This window comes from Octopus bimaculoides, chromosome 7 (assembly GCF_046866305.1).
Source record: "Octopus bimaculoides isolate indiv1 chromosome 7, ASM4686630v1, whole genome shotgun sequence".
Taxonomy (NCBI): Eukaryota; Metazoa; Mollusca; class Cephalopoda; order Octopoda; family Octopodidae; genus Octopus; species Octopus bimaculoides.
The window spans coordinates 34,588,191-34,614,714 of NC_142934.1; the positions used below are offsets into that span (position 1 = coordinate 34,588,191).

The 26,524-nt window shown below is 38.0% G+C and overlaps 1 protein-coding gene across 7 annotated transcripts in view; it reads left to right on the forward strand.

Annotated features, from left to right (window-relative positions):
* LOC106884301 (nucleoprotein TPR) overlaps positions 1-26,524 on the forward strand; it is a 206,099-nt gene that overhangs the window by 20,091 nt on the left and 159,484 nt on the right. For all 7 annotated transcript variants that reach the window (XM_089355144.1, XM_089355147.1, XM_089355146.1 and 4 more), the window contains exons 3-12: positions 1-74; positions 6,310-6,406; positions 8,258-8,361; positions 13,105-13,218; positions 15,249-15,299; positions 15,958-16,050; positions 16,881-16,961; positions 19,173-19,260; positions 19,557-19,625; positions 19,846-19,911. In XM_089355144.1, coding sequence (XP_089211270.1) covers positions 1-74; positions 6,310-6,406; positions 8,258-8,361; positions 13,105-13,218; positions 15,249-15,299; positions 15,958-16,050; positions 16,881-16,961; positions 19,173-19,260; positions 19,557-19,625; positions 19,846-19,911 — 837 coding nt within the window. The remainder of the gene's footprint in view (positions 75-6,309; positions 6,407-8,257; positions 8,362-13,104; positions 13,219-15,248; positions 15,300-15,957; positions 16,051-16,880; positions 16,962-19,172; positions 19,261-19,556; positions 19,626-19,845; positions 19,912-26,524) is intronic.

Sequence of the window (26,524 nt, forward strand, 5' to 3'; positions counted from 1 at the left end):
AAAACAAATATAAAGTATCTTCTACAAAGTTAAAGGACCTACAAAATGAACAAGAAGAGTTCCTCACCTTAAAGGTATGTAACCTTTAGTATCCCCTTCTTTATTAACATTGCTTTGTTGTTTAGAATAATCTTTAATAACGATGTCATACACACTCTTATATAATGTGGAGTAGCCATGTGTCTCCTTTCATCATCATCATCGTTTAATGTCCGTCTTCCATGCTAGCATGGGTAGGGCACCACAAGAGCCAGCCAGATTGAAGCCTGCACCAAACTTCTGTGACTGTTTTGGCAGGATTTTTACAGCTAGATGCCCTTCCTAATACCAACCACTCAACCTAGTGGACTTAGTGCTTTTTATGTGGTACATACACAGGCGTGGTGAGTAGTGCTTTTTACATAGCACAAACACAGGCGAGGTGAGTTGTGCTTTTTATGTGGCACAAACACAGATGAGGTGAGTAGTGCTTTTTATGTGGCATAAGCACAGGCGAGGTCAGTTTTGGCTAGGTTTTTAGACTTGGATGCCCTTCCGAACGCCAACCACTTTATAGTGTGGACTGGGTGCTTTTAAATGGTACCTGCACTGACAGGATCACCAAGTACTTTTAAGACATCAAAAAAAAATTTAAGAGGGGAGGAGGCATTGGAGGAGGTGATGATGAAAAGGTTATAATGAGATAGATACAAGTGTCTTGCTGTAGAGGAAGTATGAAGTTACTTGGCTGGAGAGAGACAGATCAGGAATGAAGACAGAAGCAGTTGTATTACTACAAAAGAAATACACACTTACCCAACCTGAGGGAAGTGCAGGAGAGAGAGTGGGAGACAGCAGGATAGAGATGGTGGCAGAATGCCAGGCATACTCACAAGGAATGGGGATCAATATATGAGATGGTTGAGTAAAGGAAGAGAGAAATATAGATGGTGGCAAGTGCCAGGGCATATCCTGGAGGTTCAAATGCCATACTATGAGTGACAGGATATTGTGAAGGGAATATGATTAAAGAGTGCGAGTAAATGGTGGAAGACCTGGGTATATATAAAGTTGGAAGGGTTACTCAGTAGCAATGATACAGAGGAGCAGGAGTGTGAGGACAGGATTGGGGAGTGAGAGCTAGGCATAGTGTATGAAGAAGGAAATATGAGAAAGAGATGTAGATTGGTTTGTTGCAGTAGGGTGAGGGAAAAGTTTTCTTATGTGTGGGTGAAACGTGCAGGTCGGGGGCTAGCAGATAGCAATATTAGAGTGAGACAGGGCATGTGAGTAGAACACATAGGTTGGGGCAAGCGGAGAGCAATGATACAGTGGCACAGGGCCAAGAGGACAGGATTGGGGAGTGGAAGGTAATCATAGTACATAAAGCGGAAATGTGAGGAAGAGAAGAGATGTAGAGACGTAGTTTGGTTTGTAGTGATAGTGTTTGAGAAGTTTTCTTGTTAAGTGTGGATGGGGGACACAGCACTTCTAGAATTCAGTTTCGCTGATGCGGGTAAGTCTTCTCAAGAACTTCAAATCCTGTGACATCTTGGTCCATTGTCATTTACTCTGTGAGGCTCAACTTCCTGCAATCAGTCCTTACCACTTCATCCCATGTCTCTCAGGGTCTCCCTCTTCCACTTTCAGTGATCAACACTTCTTTATGCAGCTATCCCCATTCATATACATCACATGTCCAAACCAACATAGTCTTCTCTCTTGCATGCTACATTTGATTCCCCTTATGCCCAACTTTTCTCTCAGTACATTTGCACTTTGCTGTCCATGTGCACTGATGTTGCACATCCATTGGAGCATACTATCTTCGTTTCTCTCCAGTCTACGCATGTCTTCTGCATTCAGAGCCCATGTCTCACTACCATGGAGTATAGCTGTTCATACACAAGTATCATATAGTCTACCTTTCACTCTGAGAGAGATTCCTTTTGTTGCCAACAAAGGTAATAGCTCTCTGAATTTCCTCCACCCAATTCTTATTCTAGAAGCAATACTTTCGGAGCATCGTCCACCATTGCTAATTTGGTCACCAAGGTAACAGAAACTATCTACAACCTCAAGAGAGCCTCCTAGGCATTTGAGAGAATCTAATTCCCATGTGCTCTTAATGCTTGTTGTTCCTGCACATCTGCCACATACAAAGACTACTTTATCTGTTAATCTACCTGTGATACAACTGCACCTCTTATGTGTCCATAGTTGACACTGGGTGCAGAGAATGGAATTTCTTCCAACTCCTTTCCTACATATGGAGCAGGGCCATTTACGTGATGGAAAGAAAGTTTTATTTCTTTCTTACTAACAGCCACTTTTGTCTTAGCTAGGTTAACTTTAAGGGCCTTTGATTCCAGGTTTTGTTTCCATATCTGGATTTTCTTCTCCAATTCTGCTAAAGATTCTGCAGTAAGAGCAAGGTCATCAGCATGTAGCAGTTCCCACAGGTATCCAGTTTTGATTTCCTCTGTTATGGCCTGGAGGATTAGAATGAATAAGAATGGGCTGAGAACTGAACCCTAGTAAACCCCTACCTGAACGCTAAATTCATCAGTGTATTCATGGCCGACTCTCACCTTCCTGATAGCACCACTGTACATGGCTTGAACAGCTCTAACAAGCTACTCATCATTCCTAACTTCCTTAGAGACCACCATATAACAGAGCAAGGAACTCTGTCGAAAGTTTTCTCCAGGTCGACAAAGGCTAAGTACAGTGGCTTACTTTTGGCCAAGTACTTTTCCTGTGGCTGTCTCACTAGGAAGATGGCGTCTGTGGTGTTCTTCCCAGGTACAAAACCAAACTGCATCTCATCTAGTTTAATTCTGTTTCTAATCAATTGAGCTATAATCCTCTCAGTAATTTTCATGACTTTGTCTAGCAGTTTAATACCTTTGTAGTTTCTATCTAAAGTATTACCTTTACCCTTGTAGCAGCTAACTATAGTGCTACTACACCAGTCACTGGGGATGGTACCTTTCTGAATAACCTGATTAACTATACTGGTGACTAAGCTGTATCCTACGCCACTGGAAATTTCAATCATCTTGGCCGTGATTCCTGATGGCCCAGGGGCTTTCCCTGTCTTCTGCCTTATCTATTATGTTGCTATCAACTCTGATGCCTGGTCCCTCTATTGGTTTGATATTTGGTAAACTCTCCTTCTATTCATTTTCCATGTTAAGTAACTTTTCATAGTGACACTTCCATGCATCTTTCACTAAGTGCAAGCGTACCATTATCCATTTGTATACATTTCTCACCTACTACACCTCTATTCACTCTGACACACTGCTTTGCAATCCTGAACACCTTACACCTCTGATCCTCACATTGTAGGACATATGCAAATCTCTTACCTTCAGCTACTCCTTTTGCTAAGTATACCTGATACCTAACTGCCCTTTGGCTACCTGATATAATTCTCTGCTTCTACTGTTTTACCAGTCTTTCCAGGCCTGTCTTTTTGCTTCTATAACACTGTCAACCTTTTTGCTCTACCTCCATGTCACCCTTGGTGTAGCTGGGAGTCTGCACGAACCACAGATTTCATCCGTAGCCCTCGGTAGATTGTTCCACAAGAACTTCTAGGTGTCCTCTAACTTAATTGTCCCCAACTCTCCCTCTCTTTTGTCAGAAGCTTCCATTAGTAAATCTCTAAATTTTTGTCTGTTTGCTGGGTCTTTGAGCTTCCATAGTCTTCTTTTCCAGATTGGCTTATTTCTCTGAGTCTTTCTAGCTCTAATTCTGAAGTCACTAACTAGTGACCTATGTTGGGTTGTACACTCTTCACTTGGGAAAGACTTTGCATTTTTAAGCATCTGTCTATCTTGTTGCCTGGTGAGGAGGTAGTCAATCTGGCTTATGTGTTCACCAGATTGATAAGTGATTAAGTAGCTGGCTGGTTTTTGAAGTTAGTGATGCAGATCATGAGATAATTTGCATCACAGAACTCAGCAGTCTTGTTCCCTCCTCATTTCTAGGAATCCATGGGAGCATTGTCCAATATGTCCATTGAAGTCACCAGCCATAGTTACAAAGTCTCTGTCATTTGTTGTTGAGGTGGTCTGCAAAAGGATCTCATAGAATTGGTTCTTCTGCTCATCAGTCAGCCCAGACTGAGGAGTATAAGCAGAGATAGATGTAACTGTTAATTTACCGATAAGTCTCATCTTAATTATCCTGTCACATTCTCTAACTACTTCAATTACCTTATCTACCCACTTTTCTGCTAACAGTATGCCTACTCCACCCACTCCATCATTCCTGCTGACCCAGAAGAATGGAATCTCTCTCTCTTACTCATGGGGAATCTAGCTGAGGCTTCCCTCCATCTTGCTTCTTGTATATTACATACATCAGTATCGCATCGCTCTAACATTTCAACAATCTCCCCACATTTCCTTTTATTGTGCCAAGATTGATAGTAGTGGCCCTGAGTACTTGGGAGTGGTTGCAGTAAGCTAGTTGTGGGAATTTTGTCATCATGAAGGTCTGGAAAAGCTTGGCAGCCTGCATTGAGCTTTGATACAGAGTTTAGTCAGTGAAGTACAAAGAACCACAGTTTCCCCTACCTCATCCAACATTTAGAGCAAGAGCCAACTAGTGGGTATGAGAATAGGGTGGTTACATAGGGTAATTTAAGTATTATATGTCTTTTCATATATGAAGAACCTTTAACTGTATACGACACACATCAGGTTTATGAGGGTTATAAGGAGTGGGTATAAGGGTATGCTCAAAATATGTATTCACACACACAGCACATGAAACGTATGAATTGCCAGGTGAAAATGTTAATGTGCAAATTAAAATGTTGGTGGTGGGGGAGGGTGGGTGGTTGTAACAAGTGTGCAAAATGGATGTTGAGCACATCCCTTGTGTTAACTAAGCTTATGCACCATATAGCTAGTTGGGCTCGGAGGGAAAGCCGTAGTATTTAATAGTAATTATTATTCTTATCATTAAAATATTAATACTAAATTAATATACATGTACATTTTAATTTTAAATTTATCTCAAGCATTTTGCAACGGGAATGGATAGCAAGATATTTGTGCTTGTCACACTATCATACTTATGCCTCTCAATACCTAGCATAAAGGCATTTCTTCCATGTACTTGTCAGTAAAGGGACTTTTTCTTTTGTCTTGAGAGTTGATGACCTTACTAGAGTTGGTATCACAAAAAAAAAAAAAAAAAAAAAAGCACCCAATACACTCTGTAAAGTGGGTATCATTCAGAAGGGCACCCAGCTTTAGAAATCATGCTTAAACAGACATTGGAACTTGACACATTCTTCCAGCTCATTAGATCCTGTCAAAATGATGGAGATGAAATTGCTGTCTGAGGAATTCAGCTAGTTACTGGTTTTCTCGTTGACTTCATTAACTAACAGAAAGCCATAATGTTTCACTAGATGTTTCTATCTGCTGCATGTATTGTGCAGATGATAGCATTCAAAAACTACATGATCTTCTTAGCATGTGGGTCATACCTGACAAATTTTAAAATGTACAAATAACATTTTGATATGTCACTCATTTCTATAACAGGAAGACTTGATTGAAATTTCAGAATTAATCAAGCCGTGTTATTTTTATGAGAGTATTTATTGATAGTAAAGTATTCCCCCCTTCAAAATAGTCTCTCTGTCATTATTTTACATCTCATAGGATCTGTTATTATTCCAATATGATAAGTGGCCACTTCCTGGTCATCAATAAAATACAGTGAATTGATGAGGATAATTCAACAAAGTATAAACCTTCCTCTTCTACATGCACACACACACATACACACACACACACACACACTCACACTCACACTAAAGATGTAACCTTGTAGTTTCAATATATTTTAGTCACTAACAGCATTCTTACCTGATGTTGCTGAGTTCACTCCAGGTTGACAGACATTGACAATCCCATCTTTTTTAAGATAAAGTGTGCTTTGAGGGAGATTGCCTGCTATTTCTAGCTAACCAAGTGATTACCTTGACTTGAGGGATTATAGTGAATTGTTTTGATAAAATATGGCCCCTTTTGTTCATAAGGAACTTAACATATATCTGTATCAACTATTATGTTCTTATATTCAACCAGCATGGATTAAAAGATAATGATGATTATATTATAGAATGTAGAATACTGTAGAAAACTACCCCATCTATAATGATTGAAGTCCTAATTTTGGTACAGGTGTCTCATTTTGAAGATTTGTTTTTCTAATCAGTTTTGCATGAACATACAAATTGTTGTAAGTAAATGTTCTCCATTAAAAAAAAAGTAATATAATTAATGTTGTATTTTGAAGATTCAACTTAGTAAATCAAATGAGCAATTGGAAGCCGAGAAGAAGGAGTTGGCCATACTACTAGAGAAGAGATCAAAAGAAGTTGATCGTCTAAATGGTAAGTTTCAATATATTGTATTCATACATAAAATAAATATTTGTTCAGATGACAGTTTTTTTTGCAGCTACAATAAGTAAAACAAACAAAGAAGAAATCCTATCTTTTATTGCTCTTCTTATTACTTAGAATAGAATCTATTTTCTTTTTTCCAGTCAGGTAAACCTGTAACTTAGCTTATAGAGTTGTGTGCCATGCTCAGGCGTAAATTCAATGGCTTTGAACTTGTGACCATGTAGTTAGCAGTTTAGGGGTTAACACCTTTCCCCTACAACCATTATATTTCTTACATTTCATATCTGCTAAACAGTAACTCTGGAGCTGTATATTTGCTCCAGCTTTATGTTGACTAAATGAGAAATATATTTTCCTCTCAATTAGGACATCAATTTCTTAGAGTCTACAGGATGTAAGACTTAGTACTGATAAATTGAGGGGGAAAAAAATTGTATTTGCCTAATGAGTAAGCTTTTTCTTGAAACTTATTAATTCCAAACTTTTCTCACATCCTAATAAAACTCTTCAATGCAAACACATGTCCCCAACACTTCATGGCAAACATTCTGTCTAATCATTACTCTTCTGATCCTTATCAGTCTTGAAGTACTTTATTCTATTTCCAGAAATTTAGATTACAATAACTTTAATCCAATTATATAAACTCCCAAACTTCTTCAGTCATAAGAGCCTCCAAAAGACCTCAACTAACTGAGAGTCTTTTTCATGATTATTGCTGTCATATTGCTTAAATGTATAAAATATTAAAAGTCAGTTTGAATCTTGCTTGCTTGCTTACAATGCTACACAACCTAACTGGTGCACAATGGGAAAATATTACGAATTAAGTTTACCCTGAAATGTTAATACAAACGGAATAAAACAAGTTTTGTGTAAATTGTACAAGTGGTTTTTGAGATATTAGAGGTTTATGGGGTATAAATACCTAAAATAGTGCATAATGGGAAAATATTCTGAAAATAATCTTAATCCCGAAAGTGAAGAAACTCTTATCTTTTGATAAGACAGTGACTTGACAACGAAAAATAAGATTTGTTTTTTACTGTAAATGTTTCTGTTTTCACTTTTGTTAAACACATTATTTTAATCATATAGAAATATTTTTAAGTGAATGTGATTTCAAAAATGTAAGTTGTTTGTGCAGTAAGTATTTATATTTTGATGCTTTTTAAAATTATTTTCAAGGGAATACCATTACAAAAAATTTTTTTTGGCATATTTGAAAAATATTTCAAAGTGAAAATGACTTTAAAAATACGGTAAATATTTTGTTTGTAACTTCGGTGTGAAAGTTTTTTGCCATAGGTTTTTTTCAAGTGCATTCAACGTATCTCACCTCCAAAGATTTGGCAGCTATTTGTAGCATGCCTTGCTACCACGTAACAGCTATTTGCAATAAAGGACCCGAAATATGTTAAGTGGTAGCAGGGTATGCAAGAAATAGCAGCCAAATCTTTCCTTTCCTGGGGAAAGGAGCTGTTTACGTGTGATTTTGATGTCACATTTGTTGAAAGCATGCGAAATAACCTGGAAAAAACTCCCCACAAAACAAAACTTCGTTGCTGGGAAACTCAGTGATCCAACAGGTCACGAATAGTCTCATAATGCTTAAATGTTCATCTGTTTAATGCCATCAGCCAGTTGTTAATGAAAAGACTTTGTCCCACAGTGATCTCAGTAAACAGCTTCCACTGCGAAGTTTATTTCTTTGCAAAGTGAAATCTTTGTAGAGCATTACTTCAAGGAATGTGTATGCTTATAAGAAAATTGCATTTAAATTTCTCTTTGGAAATTGTAATTATTTTAAACATAAAAACCTGTGTTATATTTCAGAAGAGTGTAAAGAATTATCAGAGAAATTCTCTGAAGCTAATCGAGCTAAATCAGAAGCTCTTGCAAAAGTTGAAGAATTCCACAGTAACGACATTATTGCTAAGGTGAACTAACTTTTCTGTCTTTTCGTGTCTCCTCCCTCCCACCTTTTTATTTCTTTAACATCATATTAATTTTAAAATTTACTTTTGACAATTATATTTTCTCCAGTTCCTTTCAAAAATGTCCCTCAAATTGTCATCAGTTCTTGGTAAGCTAGCTTTGATTCCCATTTGCAGTCACTTTACTGTACTAAGTTTCAGGAAAGCATATATGATATAAACTCAAATTAGGCAATCATACTCATATATTTATAAATTCAACTTGAAATGCGTGAATTGATTCATGATTAAAATAATTTATTCACTGGACTTAATTTATGGTTGGTACACAATTCTTCACTACATGCAAAATGTTGATAACTGCTACAGTTGCTAGAAATAGAAACAGAGTACATCTGTGGAACTGATATGTCAGCAACAAATATATGTTTGTGTGTGTGTGTACGTAGTTCATCTGATACAGTAGTCTACTGTGGAACTTCGAACATTGCTCTGGGTCTATGCGAAAAGCTCTTGTAGAACTTTCTCATTCGCTGGCTAGGCCCTTCTCTTCTCTCTGTCTTGTTGACCACTGAATTTATAAGGATCGTGGCAGCGAATCTTGACTTGGAGAAGGAAGTGTTAATTTTTACATATATATATATATATATATACACACACACACACATAAAAAAATACATGTAAATAAAATCTATGTGGGATATGTATGAAAGGAAGTGTGAGAAAAAGAGGAGTGCAAAAACTTTTTGTACTGAAGTTAAGAGCAGTTAAGAGTTTCAATTAAAAGATCCATAGAGTTTGGTGTGATTTCAAAAAAATAAAATGGTATATAAGGTATATAATACAGTTCGAGGAGGTTCACTTTCAATGCCCGTTTCTAGAGCTCATGTCCTGGTAGAAATATTAATAAATCTTACAAACCTTGTGGACAATGTCCCCTTTATCAGGAAAGGTAACCTCATAAAATTACATTCTTGATACATTGATTTTTTTTATTGCCCACTAGGGGACAACGCAATCTGATTTTGAGGTCAGATGAACACATATGATATAACATTAAGATGCGATTAAAAATTAAATACAAAATATATACACGGATGATATACAGATCAAGTGGAGTGAAGGTTGAATAAAGCTCCTGACCCCACGAGCCCCAATCCACCACTGATACCGGTGATAGATCTTTGTCATGTTCACATGGTTACACTCATACCACATACTTCCATCTATCATGAAACATTTTCTCTGACAGGCCTCACTTTCCTTTTCAAATGAAAAGTGAAATATCTTTGCAGACTGAGGCCAGAGGTGAAGCTGCCTGTCATTACTCCTTTCATTCTCATCTTCCATAGTGCCTCTTTCGCGATTGCGACTACTATGAGGAAACATTTCTTACCTTCTTTCATCAGGAAATACGGTGGGTGAATTTTTAAAATTGACTCAGTTGATAGCTGTTCTCTTCCTGTATCAGACAACATATGTTCCGCATAAGTCCACACTTCCAACATCTCTGAGCACTGAACAATAGCATGCAGGACAGTTACTCATTCCTGCCTGCATCTTGGACAGATCGGTGTGTCGCATTGATAGTGTCTTGCAATCTTATCCCAAACAGGCAAGTCTCCTCAGTAGCATTGTCAGGCCAAAGACTTTTGGAAATGATCCAGTGTCTTCGGCCCAAATGTATGTTGGAACAGACTGTCTAGTTGATTATCCTCAAAACCCAGGGTCACCCCCAGGGTATTGTTACATCCATCCTCTACCAAACCACTATAGAAAGATGCGGTTGAACTACCACTGCTGGCATTGCCCAAGGAACGGAATAGCAGGAGTGCCTTGCGACACTCCGTACACTATGTACCCAACTTAGATCTTTGATAGCACCAGGCTTCCTGTTCACCGAAACTTAGTGAATGTGGGAAACATCCGTTTCGCCAGTGGTGACCACACCCATTCACTATCCAGGAGGAGCCAAAGATGCCTCAACCTCAGTGCATGTTTGCGCATCAACATCCAAGGCATCCCTAGTCCTCCCTTTTACAGTTTTTGACAGCAGATAGAACATTATTTACATAATTTACATTTGACAGATATTTGTCCTCATCTTGTTCATTGTTAACATGACGTTTCAGCTGATATACCTTCCAGCCTTCATCAGGCGTCTTATGGAAATTTCGAACCTGGGTTCTCATTTCTTAGGTATTTTTCGATGTTATTGTTATTATTACTATTATTATTATTATCATTCAGGTCACTGCTTGGAATTGAACTCGGAATCTTGGCGTTAGTAGTCCGCGCTCTTAACCACTTCACCTCACAAGTGGTTTTGAGCCCTTCCACAAAAAGCGAAAGAGCTGTCTTTCCAACTTGGTCAACCACGAATCTGGGCAAGGAATGACGGTTAGGCGGTAAGTGATGACCAATGCGATGAACACATTGGTCACCTCTGCCCTCCCTTTCAGGGATAGCCACCACCCAGACCAGGTCTTGGCTATGTGGTCCACCCTAATCAAAACCTCAGCCCAGTTCTTTTCTACCTGGAGATTTGGGCCAAACCAGACTCCTAGCAACTTAACCGGGCCCTATGTCCAACGTCCCATGACGCTGTCTGGAGGCAACGACTTGCCCGTTTAGGTGCCGAGTCGCAAGGCAACTGACTTATCCTGATTAGTCTTTGTACCTGCCACTGTCTTGTAAACCTCAATGGCCTTTCCTACCCTCTGTAGGTGTACCATTTTGGTCACGACAATGGTGATGTTATCTGCATAAGCTGAAACCAGCTCTCCACTGCCTGGCCCTCTTGGGATGCCACTCAACTTTCGCAGTAGCGGCTCAAGAGCCATCACATACAAAAGTGGTGAGAGTGGACACACTTGGTGAACCGAGTGTTTGATTCAGAACGGTTTTGACAGAAAACCGTTCACCCGAACGATTGAGTTAAGACCTAGGCCAAACTGTGCAAGAACAGACACCAGGTAATGATGGTCAACCCTATCGAAAGCCTTAGCTTGGTCTAGATGGACCACTGCCCCACCCTTGCTGGAATTACTCTCAAACCCCTCTAAGGTGTAGCATAGAAGGTGGAGATTGTCCTGAATTCTTCTGCCGGGAATGGCACATGTCAGTGCCTCCTTGATCAGACCATCTGCAACATGTGCCAACCTTTTTGCTAGCACCTTGGCCAAAATCTTCAACTCTATATTTAGTAGAGTGATGGGCTGGAAATTATTTATACAATCCCACTTCTCTGGGTCCTTTTGATCAGTGTCACCACTCCCCGGCGTACAGATTTGGGAATTAACCCATTCTGTTGCCAGTTCGTGTACACACTGGCCAGCAGTCCTGCATACTCTTATACAACTCGTAGGGTAGACCATCCAGTCCCAGTGATTTACCTTCACCACAGTCTGCCTCAGTTACCTCCTCAGGTGTGATCGGCCCTTCAGAAGACTGTATCCTGCCCCGAGAGGGACAGCAACCCAGTGAAGAATTCCGTTGGGTCCCTCCTATTATCTGGTCCATCACTCTCCCCCAAGAAGCTGGACGAAGTGCTCCTGCAAGGCCTCACACATCTTCTCGGGTTTGTTTATCAAAGATCGAACTGTGGAATGATTTCCATGTTGGGTTTCCACCACTTGGGCCCATCCAGCGGCCTTGATTTCCTTGCAACCCACTGCACGTAGTCTAGCCCTGACAATGCACTCCATGTGCTTGGTTTAGTTTCAGTTTCTTCACCTGGGTTGCACTGCCAGTCCTTATGGCTTCCTCTAAAGCCTTAACTAAACCCTGTTCCTGCTTACGTTCACTAGCCACTAAACTTATGTTATATCGAATAGACTTGAATTTAACGGCTCATTTGAGGGCATACCACCATTTGTTATTAATGATGGCTCCTGTTAATGCCCTCTGTATTAACAACTTAATCCACTTTATGTACTCCTCAATCGCGAGAAGGAGTTTCCAGTAGCCAGATCCTTGACTATATACCTTATCTAGGTTCAACTCACAAGTGACCGTCTTATGATCACTGTAGCTGACTGGATAAAACTGTGGACACTTAGCTATATTCTTATCTGCTTTCCTAATTAAAATCTTATCTATGTACGACCTGGAAGACCCATTGCCACTTGACCATGTCCACAATGGAGCGTTTGGGTGTTTCATCTTATATGGATCTGCGAGCTGAAAATGACTTAGTAGTTCCTGGAAGCCAATATGGCAGGAACTTTTGTCTCGAGAAATGATGAGTTGTGTCAAGAAACACAATATACTTCCATGCTTGGTGAAACGAAATTGCTCTGAAAGTGTTGATGAGAGCAACAGATGCACATTTCACTGCTTTTCAATGTCATGAGTTTGTGTCCCTTCCAAATCAGCCAGTCTGGAGTATATAGAAGCAGCATGTAAACAACATACTGGTTTGTAGTAATGCTGCTTAAGCTGAATAAAATTGGAATTGTGTAATAGAACTGACTCTGTGTGTGTGTATACTTATAATTAAAGATGTGTTAAAGAATTTTCCATGTCTTTTCATTGGTGTGTATATATATATATATATGTGTATATATATATATATATACATACATATATATACATGTGTATATATGAATTATTTATATATATATAAAATTCATATATACACATAGACTCACAAATATATGAATATACATTGAAAATACCATTCTTGTTTTGTTTATTTTTTATACTTTAATTTATTCTTTTGCATTAATTTCTTTATATTCTTAGTACCAAAAAGAAAGATTTTCTGAAGAGATTAAGCAACTGAAAGGACAAGTTGACTATCTTAATAGTGAACTGGAGAAGAAAATCACAGACCAGCAGAATATTGTTAAAGATAAGGTATTGCTCTATATTTTATGATGATGACTAGGATGTATTTTAACCCTTTTGATATCAACCTATCTATGACTGCACTTGGCACTATGCTACAAACTTATTGTTTTAAACTGTTCTAAATTAAAACTTCACATTAAAAATTTACTCATAACTTTATTCTATTTACTCTGAAAGGATGAATAGTAAAGTTTTCTTGGGTGGTATTTGAACTCAAAATGTGGAGTTGAAAGAAATGCCCTTGAGCATTTTGCCTGTGACTCTAACAATTCTGCCAATCACCCACCTTAATATAATAATAATTTCAAATTTTGTCACAAGGACAAATATTTTGGGTGGGGGGTAAGTTGATTATATAGACCCCAGTGTTTCACTCGTACTAAATTTATTGACCCTGAAAGGATGAAAGGCAAAGTCGACCATGGCGGAATTTGAACTCAGAATGTAAAGACGGGTGAAATGCTGCTAACCATTTTGCCCGGTGAGCTGACACTTCTGCCAACTTGCCACCTTAATAATAATGATGACAACAAGAATAATAATAATGACTAGCTGGACCTGTGAAAAATTCACTACGAAAATTTTAGAAAAATAAAAAATAAGTGGAAATTTTACTAGTGAGTGTGTTAAATTATAAGGCACTAAAAGAGAATGACTTTCCCCAGACAACAGAATATGCTTCAACACATGAACTCACATAAAGAATCTTGCAAACCAAAACCAAAAACGAAATAAAAAGTGTAAGCATCTGTAAATTGTGTGCTGGTGCCATGAGAAATGTTTCTATATTGTGACAGTTACAGAATATAGAAAGAAGTATTGAACTGTTAACTGTATAATCCAACCAAAATATCAGTTACACAAATGTAAACAATTACTATTTAGCCTTAATATACATTGTACATATTCAAAGAACCTTCTTGGTTTCACGGTATGGAATGTTCTTCCAGTATTCTTTTATTCTTTTAGTCATGTGTGAGGCTGAATCTCCCCGAGAACTACCTTATGGTATGCATGTGTGGAGTACTTAGCCACTTGCGCATTAATTTCACAAGCAGATTGTTCCATTGATCAGATAAACAGGAACCTTGTCATAACTGACAGTGTCATTTTTTAAAAAAGAGTGAAAAAAAAAGGAAATGTTCCATATCATCAGGCAAAAATGTTTCGTGTTTAGTATAGGCTATGAAAGTTAAGACAAAATAATTGCTATTCTATTGTGTCTTCGTCCTCGACTCCCGCTTAGTTTGATAACAACAGCCTGCACATGGGTGTTTATTTGGGGACTTGGCCTCTAGATCTTTGAGACCCATAAATGCTGCTGTTAGGACCAGATTAACACCCATAGTGACCCTAATGACTAAAAAGATTTTCCTGCCCCTATATAGGATCTTTTTTTCGTTTTCTTCTAACCACTTGAAGATTTATCTTGCTCCAGTCCATTCAGCTGGCCAAAATGAGTTGTAGCTGTAATTCAAAGGGGCCAGCCTTACCATATTCTGTGTGAGGCTCAATCTCCCTGAGAACTACGTTAATGATATGCTTGTCTGTGGAGTACTCAGCCACTTGCAAGTTAATTTTATCCTTGTGTGGTAATGAAAAATGAAAGGGACATCCAATATTTACTGTCTCTTTAGCTATGTATCAACTTCTCTTTCGATTTATATATCTACTGTCTCTCTCACTTCCTCTGTCCCTCCTCTCTCCCACTTTTAATTTAATGAGTATCTATGTAACTACTTGCAATGTGATAAACATTTAAAAACACAAAACGAATGCTGTCACCACTCATTGTCTCTTTCACTCTCCCGCTTTCTCTCTCACTCTCTCTCTTTCTCTCACTCTCTCTCTCTTTCTCTCACTCTCTATCTCCCTCACTCTTGCTTTCTCTCTTACTTCCTCTGTCCTCCTCTCTCTTGCTTTGCCACTCACTTCTTCCTTTGAAGTAAGTGACACACACCACAGGTACGTACAAAAAGAACAAGTTGGCATAATATTAATGATGTCTGTATTTGATTTTCTTTTTTTATTTGCAGACTGCACAGTTGCTCAAAGTTCAATCTGAGCTTGATATGAAAACTGATGAGGTAGATATTACTATTTGAGTGCCACTATATGTTTTTTGAATTATTGAAATTAATAAAAGGTTTTTTTTTTGTGAGAGTAAAGGACATATTGTGTAGTTCTTCAGTACCAACTGTAGTATGATGCAAGGTTTGAATATCAAGGATTTGTGAAGGCCGTAAAAGAAAATAAAGTGAGCAGGCTCTGTTGGATGTGTAATGTCAGTATATACGAATAATGGAGTATAAATGAAAGAAAAAACTGGGTTGAAGAGAATTTACATGTAGTGATGAAAAGAGATGGAATTGGTATGTGATGAGTATGGAGAATGATAATCAAATAAAGAAATTTGGGGTTTTCAAAGTGGATGGAACCTGTAGAAGAGGGAGACAAAGGGAGATTTGTGAAGACTGGCCTCAGGATGCTAAGCTCCACAGAGGAGATGACAAAAGGCGAAAATTATATAAACCTGTACACACACACACACACGTGTGCGTGTGTGTAGATAGATATGTGTGAATAGAGATAGCTATACAGAATGTGTGCATATAAAATCCTTTCTTAATTTCTGTTAATAATTTATAATCAAAAATGGAAATATTTATGTATTTGATAGTTGAAAGCATTTATCTGTTGCAAACATATGTGTCTAAAAAATTATTTTCTTATTTCTTGTGAAAGGCAATGTTATTGAAAGAAAATATTGAATCATTGAAGAGTGTAAACAATGAACAGAGAAAAAAGATTGAAGAGTTTAATGAAAAACTCAAAGATGTAAGTTTTATTCCATAATGTTTGAATATCTTCCTATTGTTTATTTTATATTGCATGAATAGAAATATCTTTATTAAGTGTAGGTTTGGCTGTGTGATTGTAAGTTCGGTCCCACTGTGTGGCACCTGCAACAAGCATATTATTATAGTCTTAGGCCAAACAAAACCTTGCGAATGGATTTGGTTGACAGAAACTGAAAGAAGCCTGTCATATATGTATGCATGTTTGTATCGCCTTGTCTTGACATGACTGGATAGTTATAAGCAAATGTCACCATAATATAAACAGTTTTTAGTTTCCTGTCTTCCATGGGAACATTTCTGGCTATGAGGAAATATTAACAGATGAGGGTTAGCAACTAGAAGGGTATGCAGCTATAAAAAGCCTGCCTCAAAAATTCCATCTTACAAGAAGCATTGTAATGTTAAGAACTGGCTCTAATTTCTATACAAAATCTGAACAGATAACTTCAAAAAGCAATTTTATTAATATCAAGCTTCCCATGGTAATATCTCTATGCATTTTATTTGAATAGCTTCTCATAGTTATATCTCCATTGTTTGAATAGTTTTCCAGTGTTCCTCATGAAAACTATTAATTTTGGAATTATTGCTCATGTAACATGTTAGTTATTTGTATGTGGTAGGAACTACATTTGCCAATTATATGTCTGTCTTTGGGAGGTTGAAGCAGATATCTCAGTTACTTGAGTGTCTGCCGAAGGTACATATGGTCTGTAGAAGGTTTGAAAAACTAGTGAGAAAATTTGTATTAAGTTAGTTTTGCTTAGACTATTTTGTTTTTGTTTAAATGTTGTTTTCTGTTTGAAGGCCCGTGATGATCAAATCAAAGCAGAATTCCAGTTTCAGCAAGAATTACAATCACAAACAAAGTTAGTAAATCTGTACAAGGTGAGAAATTTTACATTTTCCTTTGTTTTATTTTTTCCAGAAATAGTATTTTGATACCATTTGTGTACAAGTATAAACTAGATGAATTTTCAACATTCTTTATGTTGCATATGCACATCAGTGCATGTATTATTCTATCATGACTTGCATACAAAAAAGAGAGAGAATGTGGCATGTCTCTGTTTGAATCATACATGAGAGCTGACATTCCCAAATTTCATATGATGACTTCTTTCTAGGCCTACTTGAACATAAACATCTTATCCCTATCAAATCCTGAATTTTGCTTGTGCATTTGGATTATGAGTCTATACCAATACAGCAATTTCTCATGAATGTCTCCATCTTAATCATATTCTTGTACTCATTGTACTCATTTCTCTGCACTCAGTATACCTCTGTATTTCACTGTGTATATTATTGCACTTCTTATACAATCTTCTTTTCAATGTTATCAATCTCTGAACTTCATCAAAACATGTTGAATCCAAACCAACAGAGTTATTAACTCTACCTCAACACAAATCATGTTACCCAAGTGGCAGAATTTATCTACTTCTTGCGCCATGCTGACTAAGCACTTCATAAATCTTTGTATTAGATGCTCAGGTTTCTTTTTTATCTTGTTTATTTCTCCAAAATTTTATATTTTCCTCTTTACAATATATGCACAGACATGACTCAGTGGTTCAGAATTTTTCTTTGCAATCATGAAGCCCTGACTTCAGTTCCACATTATGGCATCATGGGCCTTGTATTAACTCTTACTTTGGATGCCCATTGGATGAACTGTACCCTGTCCCATTAATTTTACTATTAAGGCTATATAAGTCTATGGAATACTTAGCCATTTACACTATAAATCAATGACTAGGTGGTTCAGTTGATCAAACAATTTGAATACTTATCGTTGAAACCAATGGGTTGAGTCAGTACTGTGTATGTGTGCGCGCACACGCACTCTCACTCATGGTATTCAGAGAGAACATGACAGTCACCCTCATTATTGCTTTGACATCTGATTCAGTTCATGGGTTTGCATGTCAAACCCAACTACAAAAAAAAAAAAAAAAAAAAAAAAAGCATCCAGTCCACACTGTAAAGTGATTGGCATTTGGAAGGGCATCCAGCTGTAAAAACCTTGCCAAAACTAACCTCACCTGTGCTTGTTCCACGGAAGGGCATCTAGTTGTAAAAACCCGGCCAAAACAGACACAGAAGTCTGGTGCAGGCTTCTGCCTGACTGGCTCCTGTCAAACCGTCCCACCCATGCCAGCATGGAAGATGGACATTAAATGATGATGATGAATTGGCTTTACTTTTCATTTTACTGGGATTGATGAGATGATGATGATAGTGGACTCTTATACTGAATTCAGTATAGGAATGTGTCCAGTTGTTAATTGGCTAGACAATCTGTCTGCAGAACTGGCGGGTTGAGTATTTCATGTACTCAACATAATTCTTGGGTAGGATATGTATGATAAGGCTGGACTTTTGAATTACAGGTACAATCCATCTGACAGGCTTCTACATAGTTTTCATCTATCCCTATTTACTTGCAAGACTTGGGTCAATCTGAGGCTGTGGTGAAAGTGTTTGCCCACAGTACTGTGTAGTAGTGGGGTTTGAGCCTTAGACCTAATACCTGTATCCTCATGATTGATGATATAAATACTAGAAAGTTATGATCATTTACAGAGGCAATGTTTACCCATGATATTTCTGTTATATCATCTGCAACTTCCAAATAAAGACCAAGTCAATAAGGGAGATTATTTAGAGTTGTACAACTTCATAGAAATAGCAACCAAATCTCCCTCAGTTCTAACCTGCTCCTAACTTAAAGTAAACAGATGGATACATTGAATAATGTATTCCTAAATAGAATAGTCACAGCTAGAGTGTCTTTGACAAATCTGACAAGTGTCTAAACAACCATGCCATCAGCAGCCTGGAATGGCAGCTGTACAGGGTTCCATGACCTGCTAAAAATTGACCTAATGCTGAACAACGCCATGTGAAAATGTAACATGTAAAATACTGGATCACTATTCTGAAAGTTAATCCAATGATTTCATTGGTTAATTTCCATACTTAATGCCTCTAAGTAGGCTGATCAGAATTTCCTGAATGAGATGTTAGGGAATTGATGTGTCATGTGGTAATTTCCATTTCCATTTGTTTTCTTTTTCTTTATTATTTAAATAGGGTTTATCTGAAGACTCTGAGAATAAGATTAAGGAACTGTCGCGTGCTGTATCTGAATTGCAGAATCTTTTAAGAGAAGCATCAGAAGGTAAAGAGAACTTTAATATTACTCTACGTATCAAAAATGGTTTTAAAATAACTTACATTCTGTGTTTGTGTGTATGCTTAAACAGTTTTGTAATTGTTAGGCTAGGGTGGATGAGCTTCACAATGGTATGTAAATTACTATCATATAAGCATAATTGATACTTCATGTTGTGCCCTTATATTAAAGTAATTGTAGTTTCAAAATTTATTTTCGGTTTTATTTTGGTAGATAATTATTTGACTTAAAGTTTTGTGGAATATTTTATTGCAAATAAAACAAAATATTTTTTTCTTTAGGCCGAAGCAAACTAGAAGCAATGAAGGATATGGAAAAAAGCAAGTTTTTACAGCAACTGGAAGAAAAAGGTAAAGTTCTGATCAGCTTCCATTTTCCTTTTATTTCCTTTTACATGTATTTACCTGTGACCTGCCCTAGTTGTCGTCAGTAGTCCAGAAATATTACTAAAGATGTTGAACTAACAAAATTAACTGCCGTATTTTGAATTTTAAATTATTTCTTTGTACCTTATGACTAATTATTTTTTCTCATTTTAACTTCAGTATCCTTTAATCTGTTGTTTTGCAGATAAAAAGACCAAAAATCTTGAAAATGAACTTCGTAATGCCAATGATCTTCTCTCAAAATCAAAACGTAAGTTGTCAAAATACCATTTTCTAAAACTTTACCAAATTTTTAGAATCTCTCATTTCTATATTTTTGTTGAATTAAACTACCTTTGTTTCAATTAATTTTTAAAATAATAAAGGAATTCGTAAAATAATTATCATTATCAATCTGGTGTTTGGAACATAAATAAACATGAAATTTTAGTAAAAGGTAGATTACTTTAAAACAAAAAGTTTATCTCATAGAACTAGGGATGCTATCAAAAGGGCTAAGCATAGCATCCTCTAATCATAAAGCGCACAGTATTAGTGTACATAAAATAATTTATTTAACCAACAGATTGTTGGATTGTGTTGTTGAATAAGTGTTATAATCTTACTTCTCTAAGTCTTTGTCTATTTGCCACAAAAATATATATGTTCGTAAGTATATAAATGAAGAAGTGTAAAAATGAGGGTAAGGCAAGAAAATAGGCAGAAAGATTGATGGATGTTAAGAGGCTAGAGAGATAAATCAATATCAAGTAGATCTAGAAAATATATATATATAGAGATCAATATAATGTAGAGATAGAATATACTGGGTTGTCCTGAAAGTTTATGTTGATTTTTAAGGGGAATTAAAAGATAAAACAAAATTATGCCATTAAATATTTATTCCACTAAATATGAACCATTTTGTTGCACAACCTTTCTCTATGTTTCCTCAACTTAAAGATTCCATCCTCCAAGAATTTCAGTGATTTCTTGGCAAAGAACTCATTTAGGTGGTTTTTATGTCCTCCAAAGAATTAAAATTTTTACTATTGAGATTATTTTGCAAGGACCTGAATAAATGAAAATCTGAAGGAGCAATATCTGGTGAATATGGTGGGTGGAGTAACACATCCCAGCCAAGCTGCAACAGTTTTTGACAGGTTGCCAAAGAAACCTGAGGACTGGCATTATCCTGATGGAAAACAACACCTTTCCTGTTCACCAATTCTGGGCGTTTTTCTTGAATTGCTGCCTTTAGATTGTTCAGTTGCAAGCAGTACATCTAAGAATTAATTGACTGGTTACTTGGCAGAAGTTCATAGTACAGGATTTCTTTCCAATCCCACCAGATGCAGAGCATGACTTTCTTAGGACGAAGACCTGCTTTTGAGGTGGCTAAAGGTGGTTCATGTCGCTTACCCCAGGATCTTTTTCGCTGAACATTGTTGTAAACCATCCATTTCTCAACACTCATCACAATTTGCTTCAAAAAGGGTGCATTTTCTTTGTGTTTATACAGCAAATCACAGCTAGAAATGCAATCCAAAAGATTCTTTTCACTCAAATTATGTGTACTCAAGCTTCACTAAGTGTCCAAGGATGGTGATTTAGATAAATTTAGTGTTTCTGCCAATTCCCATGTTGTGTAGTGTGGGTTATTCTCAATCAGTGTCTTGATCTGTTCGTCTTTTGAAGTGGTGGTGGGGTCTGCCTGAGTGTTCTTCATCAATAAGGCTACAATCACTAACTGTAAATTTAGCGAGCCACTTCCATACATAGGGATGCAAAATTGACACAAAGTAAGTAATTTTAAACTTTCTTTCTCGAGATAGTTTGAAGTGTGTGCTAAGTGGAAATGTAGGCATATTATGTGTCAATAAATTTGATGTTTTCTAATGTGTTGGAACATGAACAACTAAAAATAGGTATAAACTTTCTGGACAACCCAATATATAAATGCAGCATTATGACTAGGTGTTGAAGCAACCAATGAATTGCTCAAACGTAGATGTGATATATCTTGATTTTGCAAAGTCCTTTGATTAGGTTGATTCAGCATAGTTGGAAAACTGGGAGAGTGGTTACATGACTTCTTAAAAAACAAGCCAGGCAGTGGTAGCCAATGGAGACAGTAATGGAGAGTGGAGTGCCTCAGGGAACTGTCTTAGGAACACCGCTGTTTATGGTGGCTCTTTCAGACATGCCATCAATTACACAGACAGCCACATTTACTAGCTATGCTGACAACACAAAAGTAGCACAAGCAGTCAAGGAGCCTTCTACTGCTAATTTTCTACAGAAAGACCTAGATGCCATATATAAGTAGGATGAGGAAAACAGTATGCAATTTAATGCAGGTAAATTCTAAGCCTTCCACTACCAGCTAATTGATGCTCAGAAGCCACAACAATGATACTGTGGACCAAAAGGACTGGCAGTCCCAGAATCACATACAGTGATATGAACAATGATGCCTTGTTTCACATTCATATCACTAAAATGGTGGCAATGTACAAGCAAATGGCTGGCTGGATTCTGAGAACCTTCAAAACAAGGGGCCAGGAAACTAGGCTGGTTTTATGAAGGACATTTGTCCTCAGCCGTCTGGACTACTGCTTTCAACAGTGGTCACTCACCAGTGTCAAATAAATAGTGGAAGTTGAGGCAATTTAGCAGTGCTATACCAGGAAGATTGCATCGATGGAACAACTGAGCTACTGGGAGTCACTGAAAGGGCTATGACTCTACTCCTTGGAGTGAAGATGGGAGAGGTGTGCAGTGATATACACATGGATGATCCTGGATGAGTTCGCACCAAACTTTGGTACCAAGAGCTAATCTAATCCCAAACATGATGTCACTGCACTGTTCCAAAGGTCTCAGCTATCAAGTCTATAGTGGGGACCATATACTGCTGTAGCTGAGGATTCAAGGGCCCACAGCTATTTTATGCCTTATTAAAACATCTGATGGCTTTTCATGGAGTAGTGGTAGATATTTTCAAGAAACAACTTGGATCGCCTGTTGTTCAAGGTCCCAGATGACCCTATATCACAGCAAGAAACTCAAAAGAGAGCAGCTATGTCAAACTCCCTGCAAAAGCCAATCGCGTAAGTTAGGCTATTGAAAAGGTGATTTACATTGGCAGTGCTCTTGCATGGCCACAACCTTCGGACTGAAACATAAAAGAATATGTATATGTATATATTTATATGTGTGTGTGTGTGTGTGTGTGTGTCAGGTGAAGATTAGCAATGAATATGACGATGAATTCAGGGTACAAGTAGGTGTCCACTGAGGCTCAGTCCTCAGCCCCCTTTTGTTCACCAGGCAGTAACAGAGGAATTTAAGATGTGCTGCACCTGGGAACCCCTCTATACTGATGACCTTGTTCCTATAGCTGAATCACTACTGAAACTAGAGAGAAAATTTTGGATGTGGAAGCAAGGTCTAGAATCAGAGTTAATTTAACAAAAACCAAAGTATTAGTAAGTAGGAAAGGTGACAAATCACAAATAGCTTCAGGTGGATGACCCTGCTTGATCTGCAGAAAGGCATAGGTTGAAGCTCCATAAGCTGTACCCGGTGTAAGCTAATGACACGTAAGTGGTGCAACAATATCAGGAAGGTTAACAGGGAAACTATTTTTTTTGTGTGTGAAAAGTGCACAGGTACAATTAACACTAAAAACATACAGAAAATGAAATCCATCAAATGCCAGGGAGGAAAGCTGGAAGTAGTTGATAGCTTCTGTTATCTAGGTGAGCAAGTCAGTAGTAGAGGGGGATACTCTGAGAGTGTAGCTGCTAGAATAAGAGGCTGGGCAAAGTTAAGAGAGCTTCTGCCTCTGTTGGAAACAAAGGGCCTCTCCTTCAGAGTGAAAGGCACATTGTATGATACCTGTGTGAGAACAGCCAAGCTACTCTGCTGTGAAAACATGGGCTATGACTGCCAAGGACATGCATGGGCTTGAAAGAAATGAAGCTAGTATACTTCACTGAGTGTGCATGTATGACAGTGTAAGTGTCTTAAGAGAAAAGTTCGGCATAAGAGGCATCAGATGTATATAACACACGCATATATATACAATATACTCCTGCTTATTCACGGTTTGGCAATCGTAGTCCTGGTTATTCATGGAACTAATAATTACTCACGAAAAGCACCACATATTTGCGTAAACATAAATATTGTCCACGATTTTTTATGGCAATATATACTTTTGCACACTTATGATGGTTAAATTATAAATAACAATATACTGTATTTGCCAGTTTACTGGCTGCCCCATTGCAGCTGAAGGTCTCTCTGATTAGAAAAACTACGCATTACGTCGCTTGATTTTTTTAGACACAACTACACTGTATCTTATTTCTCTTATTCCTGCTTTCATTCAAAGCTTGCTGATTTGTATAGCGACTACTAGCCCTTTTTTAAAATTGTCACTACATTTGATCATGCACAATGTTTATTTCAACAACATAATTTTTAAGGTCATGAGCCAGTATAGCCTCATTCAAATTAGGTTACTTGCTGGTCCCCCCCTCTCTCTCTCTTATTATAGTATAGATGACTGTATCTAGTGGTAATACAAACTAAATTTTTCAAAACCACGATTATTTTTAATCTCTGCACAATCTCCCATTCGTGGTATTAAATACAATGATTTTTTTTTTGAGCTTTTTTTGGAAAAATTGTGTTAAGTAGCTGTCTCCAGTATTTTGTTGAGTGCTGTGTTTGTCATAGTCTGTTATTAAAGCCCTAAGATGCTGCCCAAATGCCCTGCACCTTCTAAGGCTTCTGGCAGTGAACCTAAGTGCCAGAAAAAGGTTATGACGCTCCATGTGAAGGCACAACTCTAGGATATGTTCCAGGAAGGTAAAAGTTATGTTGCAGTAGGTTGCTATTATGTTGTCAAAGAAAGCATCATGCACTACATAAAAAATAAGGTGGCGATCAGAATACGGTAGCAGTAAGTTTCTGTGAAAGTGCCAAAAAGATAACAAAGTGAGAAATAAGCACGTCGTCAGGATGGAATCTGCCATGGAATTGTGGATCAATGACTGCAACAAGAAAAACATCCTCTTGAGCAGTAACATCGTCCATGAGATGTTACTGTGCAAGCCATATGCCAGAAATATGTCCCAGAGCACAAGGCCAAAACAAATAGGAACAAGATTGCAAAGGAGAGGAAGATCCTCATGAGACAACAGACGAAAGTTGCAAATTGACTGAACCAGCACCCCAAAAGTAGCGAAAGGTCCCGCCTAAAAATGACACTGATGGAGATAGAAAAAAGGCTGCAGCAATCCTATGTGAGGGAGAGAGCAGACAAAGAAGCCTGGGTTATAAAAAACATTAAGTCAAACCCAAAGGCCTTCTTTCATTACGTGAAAGAAACAGCCTCAGTACGCTGCAAGATCAGACCCCTGTTGAACACCGCTCATTATTTGTGTTTTCATAGAGGTGGCTCCATTAGCCACTACTGCCTGACTTCTATCTTTCAGAAAGTCATGTAACCACTCTTCAAGTTTTCCAGCTATGCCAAGATCACTCAGTTTGTGACATATCACACCATGATCCACTTTGTCAAAAGCTTTTGCAAAATCAAAGTATATTATGTCCACATTTGAGTTGTTGAGTAACTGCCTCAACACCCAGTCATATTGTTTTAAGAGCTGGGTCAGGCAGCTCCTACCTAGGTCAAAAGCCATGTTGGGTATCACTTAGCAAAACTGAGGATTTTCTTCAAGGAATGCGATTAGCTTTCCTCTGACTATCCTTTCCATGACTTTGCTGATGTGTGAAGTCAGAAAGGTAGGCCTATAGTTTTTGGCATCTGCTCTGCTTCCCCCTTTATGGATTGGGCATATTATTCCCTCCTTCAGCTTGCTTGGCAGTCTGCCGTTTGCGAGAAAGCTCTGGAAGAGGATCTGGAGGGGTTTTGCCAGGGCATGCTTACACGATTTAAGGAGGGTTGCTGGGAAACCATCAGGACCAGCAGTTGAGTTTGTGTTGATGTATTCCATCGTAACTGTCTCTCTGGTTATAGGGGAGGTAGCAAAGAAATCCACTGGTTCGTTCACTTGTCTGTGCTCCAACGGAGTGGTGAAGACACTTTTGAATTGCTCATTCAGTACCTCACTGATGTTAGTTGGACTGTCTGTGAGGGAGCCATCCTTTTCGAAGAGGGGTCCGATCTTGCAGCGTACTGAGGCTGTTTCTTTCGCGTAATGAAAGAAGGCCTTTGGATTTGACTTAATGTTTTTTATAACCCAGGCTTCTTTGTCTGCTCTCTCCCTCACATAGGATTGTTGCAGCCTTTTTTCTATCTCCATCAGTGTCGTTTTTAGGCGGGACCTTTCGCTATTCTTGGGATGCTGGTTGAGTCGATTTGCAACTTTCGTCCGTCGTCTCATGAGGATCTTCCTCTCTCTTGGAATCTTGTTCCTATTTGTTTTGGCCTTGTGCTCTGGGACATATTTCTGGCATATGGCTTGCACAGTAGACATGAAACATTCTAGTTTCATGTCAATGTCTGGTGTGGAGAGACATTTTGGCCAATCCTCTCTGAGGATCTCTTTCTGGATCGATTTCCAGTCTGCTTTGTGGAAGTTGAGATTGGAGAGATTTTGGGTGCTTCCTTTAGACTGTATGTTTCTGGTTTCTTTCGGCCCAAACATAGACAGCTCTATTATGTTGTGATCCGAGACTAATGTCGGCGTCACTTTCACATCATGAATGATGTCCATATTGTTCATGAAGCAGAGATCTAGAATGTTATTCGCTCTAGTTGATCTGAGAACAGCTTGCTCCATGAATAGGGCATTGGTGAGGTTGGGCAGGCATTCCACCTGTGCTTGCTTGCGATAAGTCATTCC